The following is a 14769-nucleotide window of genomic DNA, read 5'->3' as shown; positions in this document are numbered from 1 at the left end:
AGATTTGTGTGTGAAATCTGATCCCCAATTATACAAGCGCTTTCTCGCTCATGTTTGAAGAAATAAAACACGTGTTGGTATTTTTTTTCAATCCACCAACGGATGAAACATAAACAATTTCCGTTTAAGGACATATTTTTCTCTCGTCGGCTGCACTTCTTCACGGCCCCACCGCGAGATCACCGTGAGTTCTGTCAATTTTATTAATGGGAAACACAAACAGTTCCATTTTCCCGCTACCGAACCATGTTTTTTTCATCTCTCTCTCTCCTTCCCTTGCATCCCAAAAACCAGATCAGAAAGGATGAGAAATTGAGGAGTCAAGACAAACGGTTGATTTCATGTTTAATTAGGACGGTTTACTTGATTGATTTTTCCCGAGGCGCGCATCAAGCGTCCCGATTGTCCGTTATTTTGTCTGAATTTTCATGAGAAGTGTCAACAAACTCTCCTATCTCCTCTGCTCTGCAACAAACTCAGGAGAAGCCTTTTTGTGCTCGCGCTGCAGCTGCCACAAAATGCCCAACTTCCTGATGCTACGCGGCTCATTTTTTTTTTGCTGCCTCCGCGCGCAGCCCAAAACATTGGAAACAATGACGGAAAATTATATCTCAGAAGCTGTTTAACAAATTTCATTTAGAGAGAGTGAGGAAAAGTATGATTCCTCGCTGTTGAAATTAATATTTTCTCGTGAAGCCATAAATTTGGTCAGATAATTAAATTCCCCATGTCAAATTTTCACCTCGGACCCCGTGGCCGAGTGTGGCACACAAGATATGAGGGAAATTCTGGCACGCACCATCATTAATTCCCCTCTCGCAAAGAGAGGCACACAATGGTGAGTCTGAGGACTTCTTCGTCTTTCATCCCACACTCCACCAATATGACTCATGGAAATGCTTCCCACAATACAATTTCACCGATAAATTGAGGCTCACAGATTGAAATAAATTCTTCCAGCCACTTTTATGACTTCCTCTAATGCCCAACATCCCAAACTCATGAGAGCGCGCGACGACTTTGACCCAGAATCTCTCGCGGGTGACAATTTGCGCGGGAAAAGACCATGAATTCTCCGCCTCTCCAGGGAGAGAGACCTTTCCCTCGCCGGCCGCGCCGGGAGAGGGAGAGAAAAAGAAAAGGCTGCCGCCGCGAAGACAGCAGAATGATTGTGAGTGGTGATCATGAATTCACCACTTAACGATCGCGACGGACGCTTCAACATTTTTTAATGCGCTACAATTGCTTTGCAGCAATTTTTAAATCTAGACAATTAAAGAGAGTGCTCGCTCCACTGGCCACAGATTGAGTTTATTCTTTTCACTTTGACTCCAAACATCCGCATTAGAGCCCGTGATTCTCATGAGCCGTTCATGGCAAATTGGAAGCTCTCCACCGGAAGGAACTGCGAGACAGCATTTCTCAAACTATTTGCGCAGAAAGTGGTCAAGGAATTGCTGCTTTTCCACCCAAAATCAACCCCTATAAATTCTCTCAAATCAAACAATGTTGTCGCATTTTGAAAATCCCATTGGAAATTCTAAACTCTGTCATCTCGTATTTTGTCGCCAGACAATCGCAACGCTTGAAAAGTCCATAAATCTAGGCATCGCATGATTGCGATCTCCCCTCGAATTCACACGATCAGATTTCTCCCAAAAATTTCATATAATAAGAGATCCTTTTCATCACGCGCCATCAAGGCTGCCAAAGCACAGAAAAATTTCTGCTTTTATGATTGATTCTTCGCGAGAGGGTTTCCTTCGCCTTTCTCTCTGTGTCATTTATCATAGTCACTCTCAGAATGGCTTTTATGATCAAGTATTGATGCCTGCATCGTCACACACTTGCCAATTCCCGCGCCAATTTGCTGCCTCAAATTAAATCCCTCGATGTTGATCCTCCCGACTGGCGAGGAAAAATTGTAACAATTACGTGAAAGCCATGCCAGAGAATTAATAAGAGATGCGCCATGTGTGAGTCTCTGTCGGTGGAAGGCACTTTTATATCCTTCTTCCACACGCGCAACTCTCCCAATGTATTTCCACAATTTTAACATGTAAAATTCGTTACGGGACTGCATTTTCAGGGCTTTTATAGGTGCACATCTGTCGTGGCTCATGTTTGTACACCGATGGAGGATTTTTTTTTAAGTCTTCTTTCACCATCAACCATCATTTTATAATGCCCGGGCACAATTTATCCACACACACACGCGCGCGTGCATGTGTTCTATGCCAACAAACGGAGCCAAAAGTGTCCATTTTCGTGCATCTGAGCTGTTGTGTATTGTTTGGCTGAAATGCGATGTGAAATTGAAACATAAATTACATATATTTTCAGCTCCAAACCCATCTTTGGTATTGATTTGAACGCCATATCGTGAATCTTTGTGGAAGAAAAAACAACACAACACTCAAAACCACCTGGATTTCCCTTCATTCAGACTTCTTTTTTTTTCTTTTAGCCAAAATCTCGTCAATTTTGCATGATGATCCTTCGATATTTCCGTCTTTTGACAACAAAGCCTTCATTCAGAGAGATCCTTTCGCAATAATTGGTAGGCAGCAACCCTCCATCAATTTCTGCTGCAGCTTTTTATTCACCATCATGGTGTGAATTAATTAAAATAAACATGTTGGGAGCAACACAGAGTGCATTAGGCGCAAAAGGAAGAGAATTCCGAGTGATATATGGCGGCTTTCTTCCCATCTTCAATCCCTCTTTGGTCAGGAGGAGAGCGAGAGACAGGAAGGGGCCCTAATTTATTTTACTTGTTTACCGGAGGATACTCTAATTTGATGTTATCCATAGGCAAAAAATACATACCAACAGACTCTCAATTAATTTCACCTTTTTTTCTGCCTTCGCATGGGATGCATTAATCGGTCATTCAACCTCTCCTTTTGTCCTTTTGTCCGCATGTGGCAAAAAGGAGGATATTTGATCCTCCAAAGCACTCTCTAATCTACATACTAAGCAACTCAGGCACCAATATCCGTGTGTATCAATTGCAGTGGTAACAATTGCATCTTGAATATCACTTCCGCATCATATCAAATTCATCGCTAAATCCAATGCCAAGCAAAAAACGCCGACCACCAGTGTTCCGTCGCATTGCTAGGAAGCATAAGCAACATAAGAAACATCGAGGACTCCTGGGAGGATTCAGCAGTGGCGTAGTGTAATTCTGCAGCATTGTCTTCATGCGCTTCGCCACCCTTCGCTGTCTGCCTTCACTGCGCCTTTGCCATCAAGATATTCACGCATTTTGCTGGGCTCTTTTGTGTACTTTATCTGTCTGTCAAGAAATGCGTGTCAAGGTGTATGAAAACGTTCCGGTTCTCGAGATACCTGGCCATTGAAGAGGCTCATGCAGGAGATGAAGAGACCATTGGGTCGTGAGAAAGTGTCTGTGCAAGACCGAAAAATCCCTCGTTTTCCTTTTCCAGGGTGAAGAGCAAAAAATTAATAAGAAACTTAAATGATATCCTCGAGTCATTAATCCTGAGCAAATAGACGTTGAATTTCAATTCAACGCAAAGCCACATTCTGTCGCTATATATTGGGATGATTTTCCTTTAGTTCGGGACGGTTTTTAGGGTTGAACAACCTCCGCCCAAATGGCCAGAATGGAGAGAGAGAGAGTGGAAAAAAGTGTGAGAAAAGTGATGGTGAGCTTAGAAAATAGAATCCAATTTCCATCGCAATTTCCTACGCACAACTTCTCGAGACATTTCATTTAATTTTTCCAGGGTATCATCGCGTCATCGTCACTGGTGAAAAACCTCTAATTATATTACACCCCATCGAGACCACCACTCTTTCTTCCACCGTCCGTTCTTCACCCTTGTCTAAGAGAGAATGAGAGCGAAAAAAACCTCCCTCTCATGGGATGCTGTGTAATTTCTTTTTAAGTCGAAACCCACCCATCGACCTTCCAATCAATTTTCTCAATTAATTAAGAGGGCAAGTAAGTGTTCATTAAAAAGTTGGCCTGCCAACGACCCAAAAAGAGTTAATCACATGACTTGCGATTGATTATATTTTATTGGACAGCATGAGGGTTGTGAAAAGTGGGTGAAGGGCGAATTAAGGAGATGAGGGACTTTTCCGCTTTCTCTCTCTCTCACTCTAAATTTAGTGACATCCCGAAAATCCGCAACTCTATAGAAACTCTCTCACACGCAAAGGCAAAACTGTCGATACGTAAATCGCCTCGCCTTGTGTAAATTTTCTAATACAAAACTTTAGTGAGGATATGTGAAAATGAGATTTTCCTCTTTATCCACTTCGCCATTATCCCGTTTTCACCTTTTCACGACTCTCCCGAGCACACAAGATCGAGGAGTGAGATTGAGAAACGGGCGAAATATGCCGGAGAGACGCCCCAAACCGACTTACTCTGATCATCTTCATCTACTTTATGAATTCTCACCCATGCCACCCACACTCAAAGTTGAAAATAGAAGAGAATAGAGGCTCTGCGATGCCAAATCTCCCCACCAAGCGACAGATAGCATCTCAAATCTACCAAAGCGTCGCATCTCAACTCTAGTGTTGAGAATATACTTGAAGACGAGCACCAGATCCTGTCGCTGCCTATGTACGAAGTCTCCTATTTACCTTCTCTGAATTATTATTTTAGATTATGCCGGAGAAGAAGTTGAATGGGAGGCCCAAATACATAGGAGCAATTTGACGAGGAGACTCAGGACGATGGGAAGGAAATGCGGGACAGATAATTATTTTGTCGTTCGCCTGTGGAATTGGATTAAAATCAAATTGTCTGATGCAGAGAGAGAGATGAAATCGTGTGACGAGAGAGTCTGGGATGTGTGTGCGTGGCGGCAAAGGTGTGAATTTTTTCCGTTCCTTCCTCTCTCTCTCTCGTCATATCCTTGATTTATGGATGCGACCAGCTGATGATGCCTGGCTTTGTTGCCCTTCACAATGGACCCTGTCGGGGATGCCTGAATTTTTGGCCACTGTGTTCACTCTGGGCGCACAATTGCTACAATGTCTGCCGGATTGTGTGGAAAATCCCATGTGCAGAGCTTGCCGAAGATGCGAAACGGATATTGTAATTTGAGACATTTTATTCGCGCCAATTTGAGCGGCAGCGGCATATTGGCAAGTTCCGGGGATGATGTCGGCCGAGAAATGAGGTCAAACCACACTTCCCAGTGAACATGAAGGGTGGCAGAGGCCACAACTCTCAATTCCTTATCAGCGACATCATCTAGAGCTGCGCACGCCACATTTTCTGACTACAAGGAACGCCAGAGGGGATCGCGAACCATATAATCGCGCGCACATCGACGCTCTTCTCTCTCTTTTCGAGGACTTTTCTTTTCGGCAACAATTCATCATTACTTCCACTCAAGTGGAGACACTCTTTTCATCGTCATTTTTCCCACCAAAACCGACGAGGAATCTCTCTCTCTCTCGCTCTCACCGTGGCTGAGAAAACGCGCGCGACTTTCAGGACCATATGTGAAATGCCTTCCTTTTTCTCTCCAAATGTGCACACAAAGGCACATTAATTCACAGTGAAGAATTTCTCGAGGTTGTGTTTTGAGAATCATCCACAAAACGATGAACTCCGGAGCGCATCTGTTCACTTCAGCTGTTCCATCGTGCACATCAGCCCATCGATAAATTTACTTCTTTTTTCAAACTCTCGCAGGAGCGTGTCAAATTAATCAAACTCTTATCAGTGGCCCAGAAAGCGAGTCAGGATTGCCTTCCGGAACATCTTGTGTGCTGTCGCGTGGGTGAGAGTCTTATCGAGAGAGCAAATAAACGTTAAAGGTGCAATATAAGGTTTATCAAATTGCCGACAGTTCGACGACTTTATGACACGCTATTGTATCTGCAAATTTCGTGAATTATCACCTCTTTCCGTTTCATATTTTGCCACAGAGCGCAGAGAAGTTTGATTCTCACGGTTTTATTAGAGATGGGACACACTTTAAGGAACAATTCCTAATTGATCTTAGGAACAGACATGACGGAATTAATCTTAAACATCTCAAAAATTCGCCAAAAAAGTATTTCGCGACCCTTTCTTTCGCGAAATCGACCATTTTACGCGGTCAATTGTGCTCCAAACTGTCTTTCTGGAATAAGAGGCCCTTCTGGTTATTTCCCTGATTAAATTTCCTTTCTTGTGCAGCTGAAAAACCTCCATGCTATCCTCGAATGGAGGTTTTGAATTGGTTTCATTTAAACCTCATTAAGAACCCAAAACATATTTAAGTGGGAAGACTTCAAATATTACTTAAGTTGGACGTTTCATTACTGCTTTGGTTATGTTTTAATAGCATAAAGGGATCAAGGATTTATTCTGATTTGTCTTCAAACTCGGCATGATAATCACTCATTAATGAGGGAAGATTGGTGGTAAAATTCAGACCTCTAGCTTCACGTGGAAATTCGTGGCACATCAATATGTCTCAGTGCCTCAAGTGGTTCCATTTGATTTGGAGTCATTGTAAAAGAAACACAACATCTTCACACGATCAACTTCTCTATATGGTTAACGATCTGGGCGAGAGGCCAGTTGGAAAAGGTGCGAGAATGTGCCAAAGAGCCGAGGAGACAAAGACTCTTCGCCATTCCAACCTATCTCACGATCAAATGGCTGCGGCACAACTGCCATTCGGGCAAGATGGCAACATGATAACGTTAATTACTATTTAAATTTTTTCGGGATGATTTATGGGTGTTTGCCGGCCGGGAAAAAATGGTCAGCGGAAATAGAGTTTATCAGGCGAGCGAGAGAAATGCTAATTAAAACGTGCTAGACTCACCTTTTTGTCCGTTAACTTCTCGCAGCGACGCTGTTTGCAAATTTGATGGCTCTTATCATTCCTGCACGGGGCACAGTCGCCACAGTTGTCCTTCCTCTGGCACCCGATGCACTCTCCGCACCTCTTCCGCTTCTTCTTCGTCTGCAAAAAAAGGGAGGCCCAGAGAAATTTTCCCGGTAAGAGAAACCATTCAACTTTATCTAGTGCCACAAACACTTCTTCTCCTCTCCTCAGCTTTGCCACCCGCCGAAACACGACGCCCAACTTTTAATGGAATGGAACATTTTGAATAATTTACTTCGATAATAATTCAAATTAATTTTTTCCTCTCACCAACACTCACACTTTTCCCCGTGGCAAAAACTTTTAAAATGATGGTGAAAGATATTTTGGAAAATATACACCGATTGTTCCACTCTCTCCGAAAAAGACACATTTTGTCTCGAAAGTGTGCAGAAATATGTGAAAATTATTCATGAATAGATTCTACGGGAGAATCTGTGATGAGCTTCTTAGGAAGTTTGGCGCTTTTTTCAGCGCTCAAGGGATTTTCGGAAAAAATAGTGAGGACATCTTAAGGGTTTTCCCGCTCCAAAATCCACTCTTCATGGGGCATGAAGGAAGAGAAAAGTTTCACCCCCTGAAGCTTGGGGAAATCTTTCACCAGTGAAAAGAAAGTTAATATTTCAGCGAAGGTGAGCTTTCACCAGGCGTCTCCACTGAGGCAAAAGTGTCGCGTTTTGCATTAAATTACCACTGATTCATTGCTCACCTGCTTCTCTCCGTTGTCATCATGTCCATCCACCATTCCCATGGAGCCCATGGGGCTCTTGAAGCTCGCCGTGCTGGACACCGCCGCCACCTGGCCCGAGTTCACGTCGCCCAACTCCATGGCGCTGCTCTCGGACTCAGCGCTGGATTCCAGCGAGCTGGCTCGGATTTTCCTGCGCTCCTTCTTGCGCACGTCACACCGTGAGGGGGAGGCCGTGTCCTTGGTGCCCTGGATCACCTTGGCCCCATCGAAGCCGTTGTCCAGCAGCGGATTCTGGAAGTTGCTGTGGTGCAGCCCGTTCTTCAGGTCGAAGTTCCCGGGCTCGTTCTTCAGCACCGTGACGACGTTCTGGCTGGGAAAGGTGGCGATGGGCTGGTACAGCTGGATGTGGCGCTCGTCCAGGTACTGCTGCTGGATGGTGGGAATGTCGCGCGCCTGAATGGGCGCCGGCACTAGCGGATAAGTGCGCGTGTTCACGGCGGTGAGCGTGTGGAAGCTGGGACTGGGCAAGGTGGTGAGGCCAGGCTGCAGCGGATTGATGGGCGTGAGCTGCGTGAGGGAGCCGTTGCCGGGCGACGCTGAGCTGGGCGACACGGGCACCGGGACGGGCTGAGGTAGGCTAGGCTCGGGCACCAGCGGCGGATCCGAGTACGTGTGGAACTGACTCTGGAAGGAGGGCAGCTTCGAGAAGGGCTCGAAGCCCTTGTCCTTTGAGTCCATCTCCCAGGGCCGATTGTAGTTGCTGGCTTGCTGGGATGCAATGTCGCTGCGATCACCACGCTCGTAGTACTCCCATGAGCTGGGATCCAGGTCGCTGGAGAAGTTTGTGAATGAGGGCAAACTATGATCGGCGTCGTCTGCTGTCGAGGCGCTCATCATGGATGCCATGCTACATCGCGATCGCGTCTAGCCGACATGTTTCTTTTTTTACTACAAACTCTACACACTAACACGAAAATTTGTACTCAGTATCTTATAGTTTTTTTTTTTGTTGATCGAGGTAGAGAGATTTTCCTTATGGTCAACTTGAACTCTGGCACAACACACGCGCAATCTAAAGTCCTGCACTGTCTCTTATTTGGTATACACTTCTGTCCGCCACTGTTTTCACTTCGGCTTTCGCCCCTCGAACTGCTCTATTTATTTCGCAAATTTAAAAAAATACACAACTCTTCACACTACTTTTGTAATTGATTCCTTTTCTTTTGCTTGAGTTTTTAGAAAAACCGTAGATAAATTTTTGTTCACTTCTTTTTTTTGGTTATCTGTTGATTTGCTCACGTTAAAAAATATCGCGCTTCAATTTGGTTATTAGAGGTAACTTTTAAATATAAACTTCTCTTGTTTTTCTCTTTTTTTCTCCTTCTTCTTCTTCTTTATAAGTTTACTTTATGGGCACATGAATTGATTCTTGTATTTGAATTAGTGTCAATTACGTTACTATTTTATTTGTAAAAATTTTTTACATTTGAACACTTTTTTTTCCTTACTATTTTGTATAATTTTTCCTTTGTACTGATTTATCGGACACTTGAGTTACTTTTGTGTGTTATTTTTTTTTCTTCTTTTTAATGTGTGTTTGTGTGTAGAAAATATTCCTTCCTCTTCGTCAAAATCAATTCTAATACTGAAAATTCAACCATGGAAAAGTGTTGTGTGATATGAAATCAATATTTTGTGCTGCTTCTCCAACTCGCTCTCTCTCCCTCTTCGTATTTTTGACGCTCAAAATATTATTGCGTGGAAATTTTATTGTCCTCCTTCTCGCAGAAATATGTGGTGTAAAATTTATTTGGTTTCAAATCAGACTTTTGCGATTTTCCCTTCTTTTTTCTCCTTTCTGTTCTTTTTTGTTACCTTTTTGCTCTGTCACTGCCAAAGTCAGGTGAGAAAAGTGTTTTTGAAACTTGATTTTTTTTATAAAGTTCCGTTGAAATAAATTAGTTTGAATAAATAAATAAGTTAGCGGTAGTTTTTAGCGTTTTATACACAAATTTCTATTAGAAGAGAATTTAATTTTAATGCTTTGGTTACGTTCCTATCGGATGAAAATCCACCGGCATCTGCAAAGAGTGAAGAGAAGAAGGAAAAATGGTATTTGAGGAAAGAAATATCATCACTTTTTCGGGTTAACATATATCAATGAGTTGTGTGTGTAATAAATATAAAAATAATAATTGTCTTCAATTTCGTATATTTCTACGCGCTTTCGTTTGGGCAACTTTTTCTCTCTCTCACTCTCCTGACAGGATTCCATATCTCGCTGGAGTATTGATTGGGGCCATTAATCACAAAACCATTAATTAAAATAAATGACAAATCGAAAAAGGCCAAACTGACTAATAGAACTGGGCAATATTGGCATTTGGGAGCACCGCGCCCACTCCACCCTGTTCACCCTCTCGCACGCACTCGCTCATGGCTCTTTTTTTCAATTACCCAACACCACCCACCGCCGCCCCTTCGAGTCATACGCGTGAGCTTTACGGCACAGGCCACATTATCCAGCGTACACTTCTCTCTGTACATATTTACTCTCGATTCACTGAATATTTAAGCGATATTTGCACTACACGACAAATGCGCCATTCTAATTGGAAATCTCCAATGGAGGGAACAACATTCTGAAATCTCACTTAATGAGCCGGAATGGGAAACAGCGCCGAAAAGGTCCTATTCATATGGCAGCTGACTCATCACACGCGAGCAGCGCCGAAATGGTGCAAAATATTTATTCTAGCTCACCATCGAAATACGCTTTTGCTTTGATCGAAACCAGTGGAAAGTGCATAAAAATTAATATTTCACCAAATGTCTAATGGGGAAAAAAGCCCAAACCCAAGGAGGAGATAATATGCCTCAAATCGTGACACTTCTTAACGCTTTGATAAGCATTATCCATCGCTTTTTCTATTCACTTCTAAGCTATTTTCTATCTGAAATTTACTTAATCTGAAGTTTTTCGAACGAAAATGCTCAATTCAGCCGCGAAAAAGGCGAATAATCCCAGATTTACCACAAATTAGATGATTGTGTGGTTTATTTAATCACATAACCTAAAAAAACAATAAAATTGATGTTTTTAAGCAAAATAATATAGAAAATGCCTCAATTAGTTGAATCAGAAGATTTGTGATGCAAATATTATAAACATTTCCAACATTTCCTTTAAAAAGCTCTTCACCACACTTAAGAACAGAATATTTTCCCCTTGGCCAGACCATAAATTTTCTTTTCTGAATCTTGATAATAATGTACCAAATACAATACGCTCTTCATACAAATTTCACAATCATCTCTTATCCCGCAAGGGAAGATTGTCTGATTCACCTTTCAACCCCTGAAAGCCCCTTTCCTTCGCCCTCGATTTGCCCATTGGGTGCATTTTCAATGACGAAAAATGAGCCTTCTGGGGCGGATTAGGACGACAAGCGCGCCAGATACTTTATCAGGATTAGAGAGATATTAACACACACGGAAAGATTGTCCTCAATGGAGTGGCGAGGAGTTAATATCCCAGTGCTCCCCGTCGGGTTTCAAAAGGATTGAGGGAAGAATTTGATGGTTTCCACTTCCGCCCCCAAATGTGAAAGGGATCCCTAGAAAACGGAAAAATCCACCTGTCCTCCAGCAAGTTCACCAGGTTCAAGGTTTCCCCGGGATTTGGCCTCAGCGAGCCAATGTTTTATTCATGGACGCGCGCGACAGACTCCAAAGTTTTCGCGCGCGCGAATCGAAGTTGAGGAAATTGAGGACTTCGTGACACTTCACGTGTCACATTACAAAATCGGGGTGAGAAATATGAAGACGCGGAATTGACTCTCCAATGGGAACTCCATAATGGATTGCCTGTTAAAATTCAATATCGCACATCTCAATGTCACGGAATTTTCCACCGAAAAAGGGGATGCCAAAGTTCACGACACTCATTCTGCCAAAAAGTCTGGCACAAATTTCCACTTAAACAGACAGTTCAGAAGGTGAGCAATTTTTGCTCAAAAATCGAAAACACCCCCAACGTGAAATTTCATCAATGCGGATTAAAAGGTAATCCAGAAGTTGGCACAGAACATTTTCAACTGACGTTAGTTGCTTTCACGCCACTTTCACTGCGCGCCATACATTTTCTTTGCCTCTCTCTCTCTGGCTGGAATGGCAGGAAGGATGAAGGAACCCATTCACAGCAGATTGCCATCTCCGGCCTCAGCATGTACATAGCAATATTCCGGGCGAGTGAATCGCACAGATGCGTCAGGGAAAAGCCAGGAGACTGAGTGGTTGGAGGGCGAAAAGTGGGCCCGAACACACACTTCCGCAGAAATGAGAGAAAAAAAACAGAGGGAGATCCATAAGTTTCCGGAATTTCACATGCGCCAAATTGATGACATTTTGCTAATTTTCAACCACCGAGAAATGCGTCTTTTCTCCATGAATATTCCAAGCGCCATCGTCGATGCAATAACTCTGGATATGAAAATGATTTGATATAGCTTAAACACCCTTTTCTGGCAAAGGGTGTTTGCGTGGCGATGGTCTGGCAGAGTTTCAACTCAACCACCCACCTGGCGAGGGGCGAAATTCGAGAATATGACATATTTACTCGCACCCCGAGTGAACAACATATAAATGTAATAACGGCAGCTTCCACCGACTTCGAGAGACACTCTCATATGGAGGCAATAATAGCGCCAAGGTGTTTTATGGGATGTCTTTTGAATATTTATACCCGCCTTTTTGCCACCCACAACGCCTCGCTGAGAGCTTTAAGCTCTGCAAATAATGACGATCTTTATTGCACAAGAACCCCCAGACAGGCAGCAGCACACACTTGACGTCTCTCCCAGTCAATTCCAATGCGGTGGGATATTTAATGTAATTTTTATGAACCATCGCCGAGCGCTACACTGCGCGAAGTGCACGCTCACACGCGGTAAAGAACCCTCTGGCGTCGAACAGCCACAAATCATCGCTTATGTGACCGTTATTCTGAGTGTAGAGGAGCCAAAACCGGAAAAGAAATCTCCTCTTTCGCTATAGAGAAAAAGACATTCTTTTTCGCCTGAGATGCCGAGGAAGCATCTTTTGATGTTGCCAGCAGGAAGAGAGAGCTAGGCAAAATTTATTCGCCTGCATGAATTTTATCATTTCACGTGGCACCATATATTTTGCCTTTTTATCCACATGCGAAGCGTGTCTATAGTTTCCCAACCACCCATGAACTTTCTCAGCCACCCCCGCAACTCATCCCCATCCCTCTCGTCGTTTGAGCACACACAATGCCAGGGAATAGCGTATGAATTGCTTTTTTCAATCCACGCATGTTTTATCATCTTCTTGACTACAGAAACGTGTCGTCGTTGTTCCACTTCGCCCCGCCCGAGCCCCTCCGCTTTTATTTGATGACGACGAGATCGCTGAATTGCACCCCCAACCAGCGCGCACAAGGATTCCACGTCACAGCCGTGAGGTGAATAGACGATTTTTCCATATCTACCTTCGACGCCCACCCTCGGCTCACCCTCACCTCACGTGCCGGCGAAAATCAGAGCTTCACCCCCCGCGGGAGCGCACACTTGCCGTCTTGCCGCTGAATATAAATTATTCTTTTTTAAATAAATTAACAATTTTTCACATTTTTCCCGCACTGTTTCGCGCTCAAAGCCGCCGCGAGACTGATCGTGTGGCGGTGTGTGCATTAAAACCGCAGCTGGGAAGCGATGGAGAGCAAATTGAATTACTCGCTCATCCGAGCTCACGTGCCAGGCTGGAAGATTTCGTGGAGAAAATATTGAAAATTTCCACTGGGGATCAGAGGAAAGTTTCTTCAGGAGGAAATGAAGACATTGAGTAGATTTGATCATCTACAGTGACTCTGAATGATCTACAACCCTATTTGAATTGAATGCAGAAGCTGCTAAGCACAAAGGGAAGATAATATGCCCATAATTTGTACACCACTTCGACTCTTTCATTTATAACTTATCACAATGTAATATAGGTTTTTCCATCTAAAGAATTGGTAAATTCTTATATTTCAGACCGTAAAAAATTATTTTATTGTCTCAGGATTTGTCCATGAACAATTTCTGACTTAATTTCCTAAGTTTTGTTTTTGTCACAAAATTCTGAAGTTATGAATCCGGCTTTAAAAAACCGTCATGAGATAAAATCAATCTTTCAAATCTGGAAATGAGCAATTATAGCGAATATCTCAATGTTTCGACAAATACATTATGTTGATTTTCTCCTCTTTAGAGCTCAAATCAAAGACTGAAAAGATATTTTTGAGGTTATGATTGACTTTGAAACTGTTTGAGAGTTATTTAATCGCCAGAATCTGACTAAAATCAATCACATAACCTAGAAAAGCAATAAAAATTGAGTTTTTCTTAGCAAAATAATTCAGAAAATGTTTCAAAATATCTTAACACTTCCGCCAAGCTGTACACAAGTTCCGATCATAATATCTGCCCCTTGGTTGAACAGAAGCTCAGAGTTGTGCACTGAGGAAAAGCATGTAAAGTGTGTCGCGAACCCCTAATTTGCAGCGACATAATAAGCCCCCATTTTGGGTGAGGAGTTGAGGTGTCTGTAAGTGAAATCTGCCCGGAAGCAATTGGGTGAATATTGCCCTGTTTGACATACAATTGATGGGGCGAAGACCCATGTTGGGAATGCCGAAGGAGCTCTTCCCCACATGCTTAGCGAATGAATGTAAATTTCCTCCTCGCCACAATCATCATTTGTGGGTACTTTGTCATCTCGTCACCGAAATCCGAAGGGGAAAGAGCCGTGGGTTGGCGAAAGTGGTGTGTGAGGGTGGAAAAGACACAGAGAGTCGACATGGCTGGAAAATCCCACTGCATAATTCCCTCGCTCACTCTCTGTCTCCCTCTGTCACCCAAAGGGGGGGACAATAACCTACTTCCGAGGGTGATTTTGTCCCAGGTAATGGTCTCAATTTCCTCTTCAGCCCCAAGGAGCTTTCACCATTGCACGACATGACTGTGTTGTGGCTGTTGGACACAATTTTCTGACCAAATGCCCAGCGTGATGAATTGAAGGCTTTCCGAGGCAGATGTTTGCCAAGAGTGTCGCATGAAGAAGACTCCCGAGAACCAATTAACAATTATCCTCTATGTGTGCACACACAAAATATCCACAATTTATGCCTGACATGAA

The 14769-nt window shown here is 43.2% G+C and overlaps 1 protein-coding gene across 2 annotated transcripts in view; it reads right to left on the bottom strand.

Moving 5' to 3' along the window:
* Positions 1 to 14769, bottom strand: part of LOC132260271 (methylcytosine dioxygenase TET) — a 51609-nt gene that overhangs the window by 33721 nt on the left and 3119 nt on the right. For both annotated transcript variants that reach the window (XM_059758286.1, XM_059758285.1), the window contains exons 2-3: positions 7588 to 9650; positions 6816 to 6956 (exon numbers count right to left, since the gene is read on the bottom strand). In XM_059758286.1, the coding sequence (XP_059614269.1) occupies positions 6816 to 6956; positions 7588 to 8475 (1029 nt within the window). In that variant the 5' untranslated portion in view covers positions 8476 to 9650. The remainder of the gene's footprint in view (positions 1 to 6815; positions 6957 to 7587; positions 9651 to 14769) is intronic.

This window comes from Phlebotomus argentipes, unplaced genomic scaffold (assembly GCF_947086385.1).
Source record: "Phlebotomus argentipes unplaced genomic scaffold, Phlebotomus argentipes genome assembly scaffold_18, whole genome shotgun sequence".
NCBI lineage: Eukaryota > Metazoa > Arthropoda > Insecta > Diptera > Psychodidae > Phlebotomus > Phlebotomus argentipes.
Note: the sequence above shows the minus strand (reverse complement) of the source record. Positions and strands in the feature narration are given on the sequence as shown.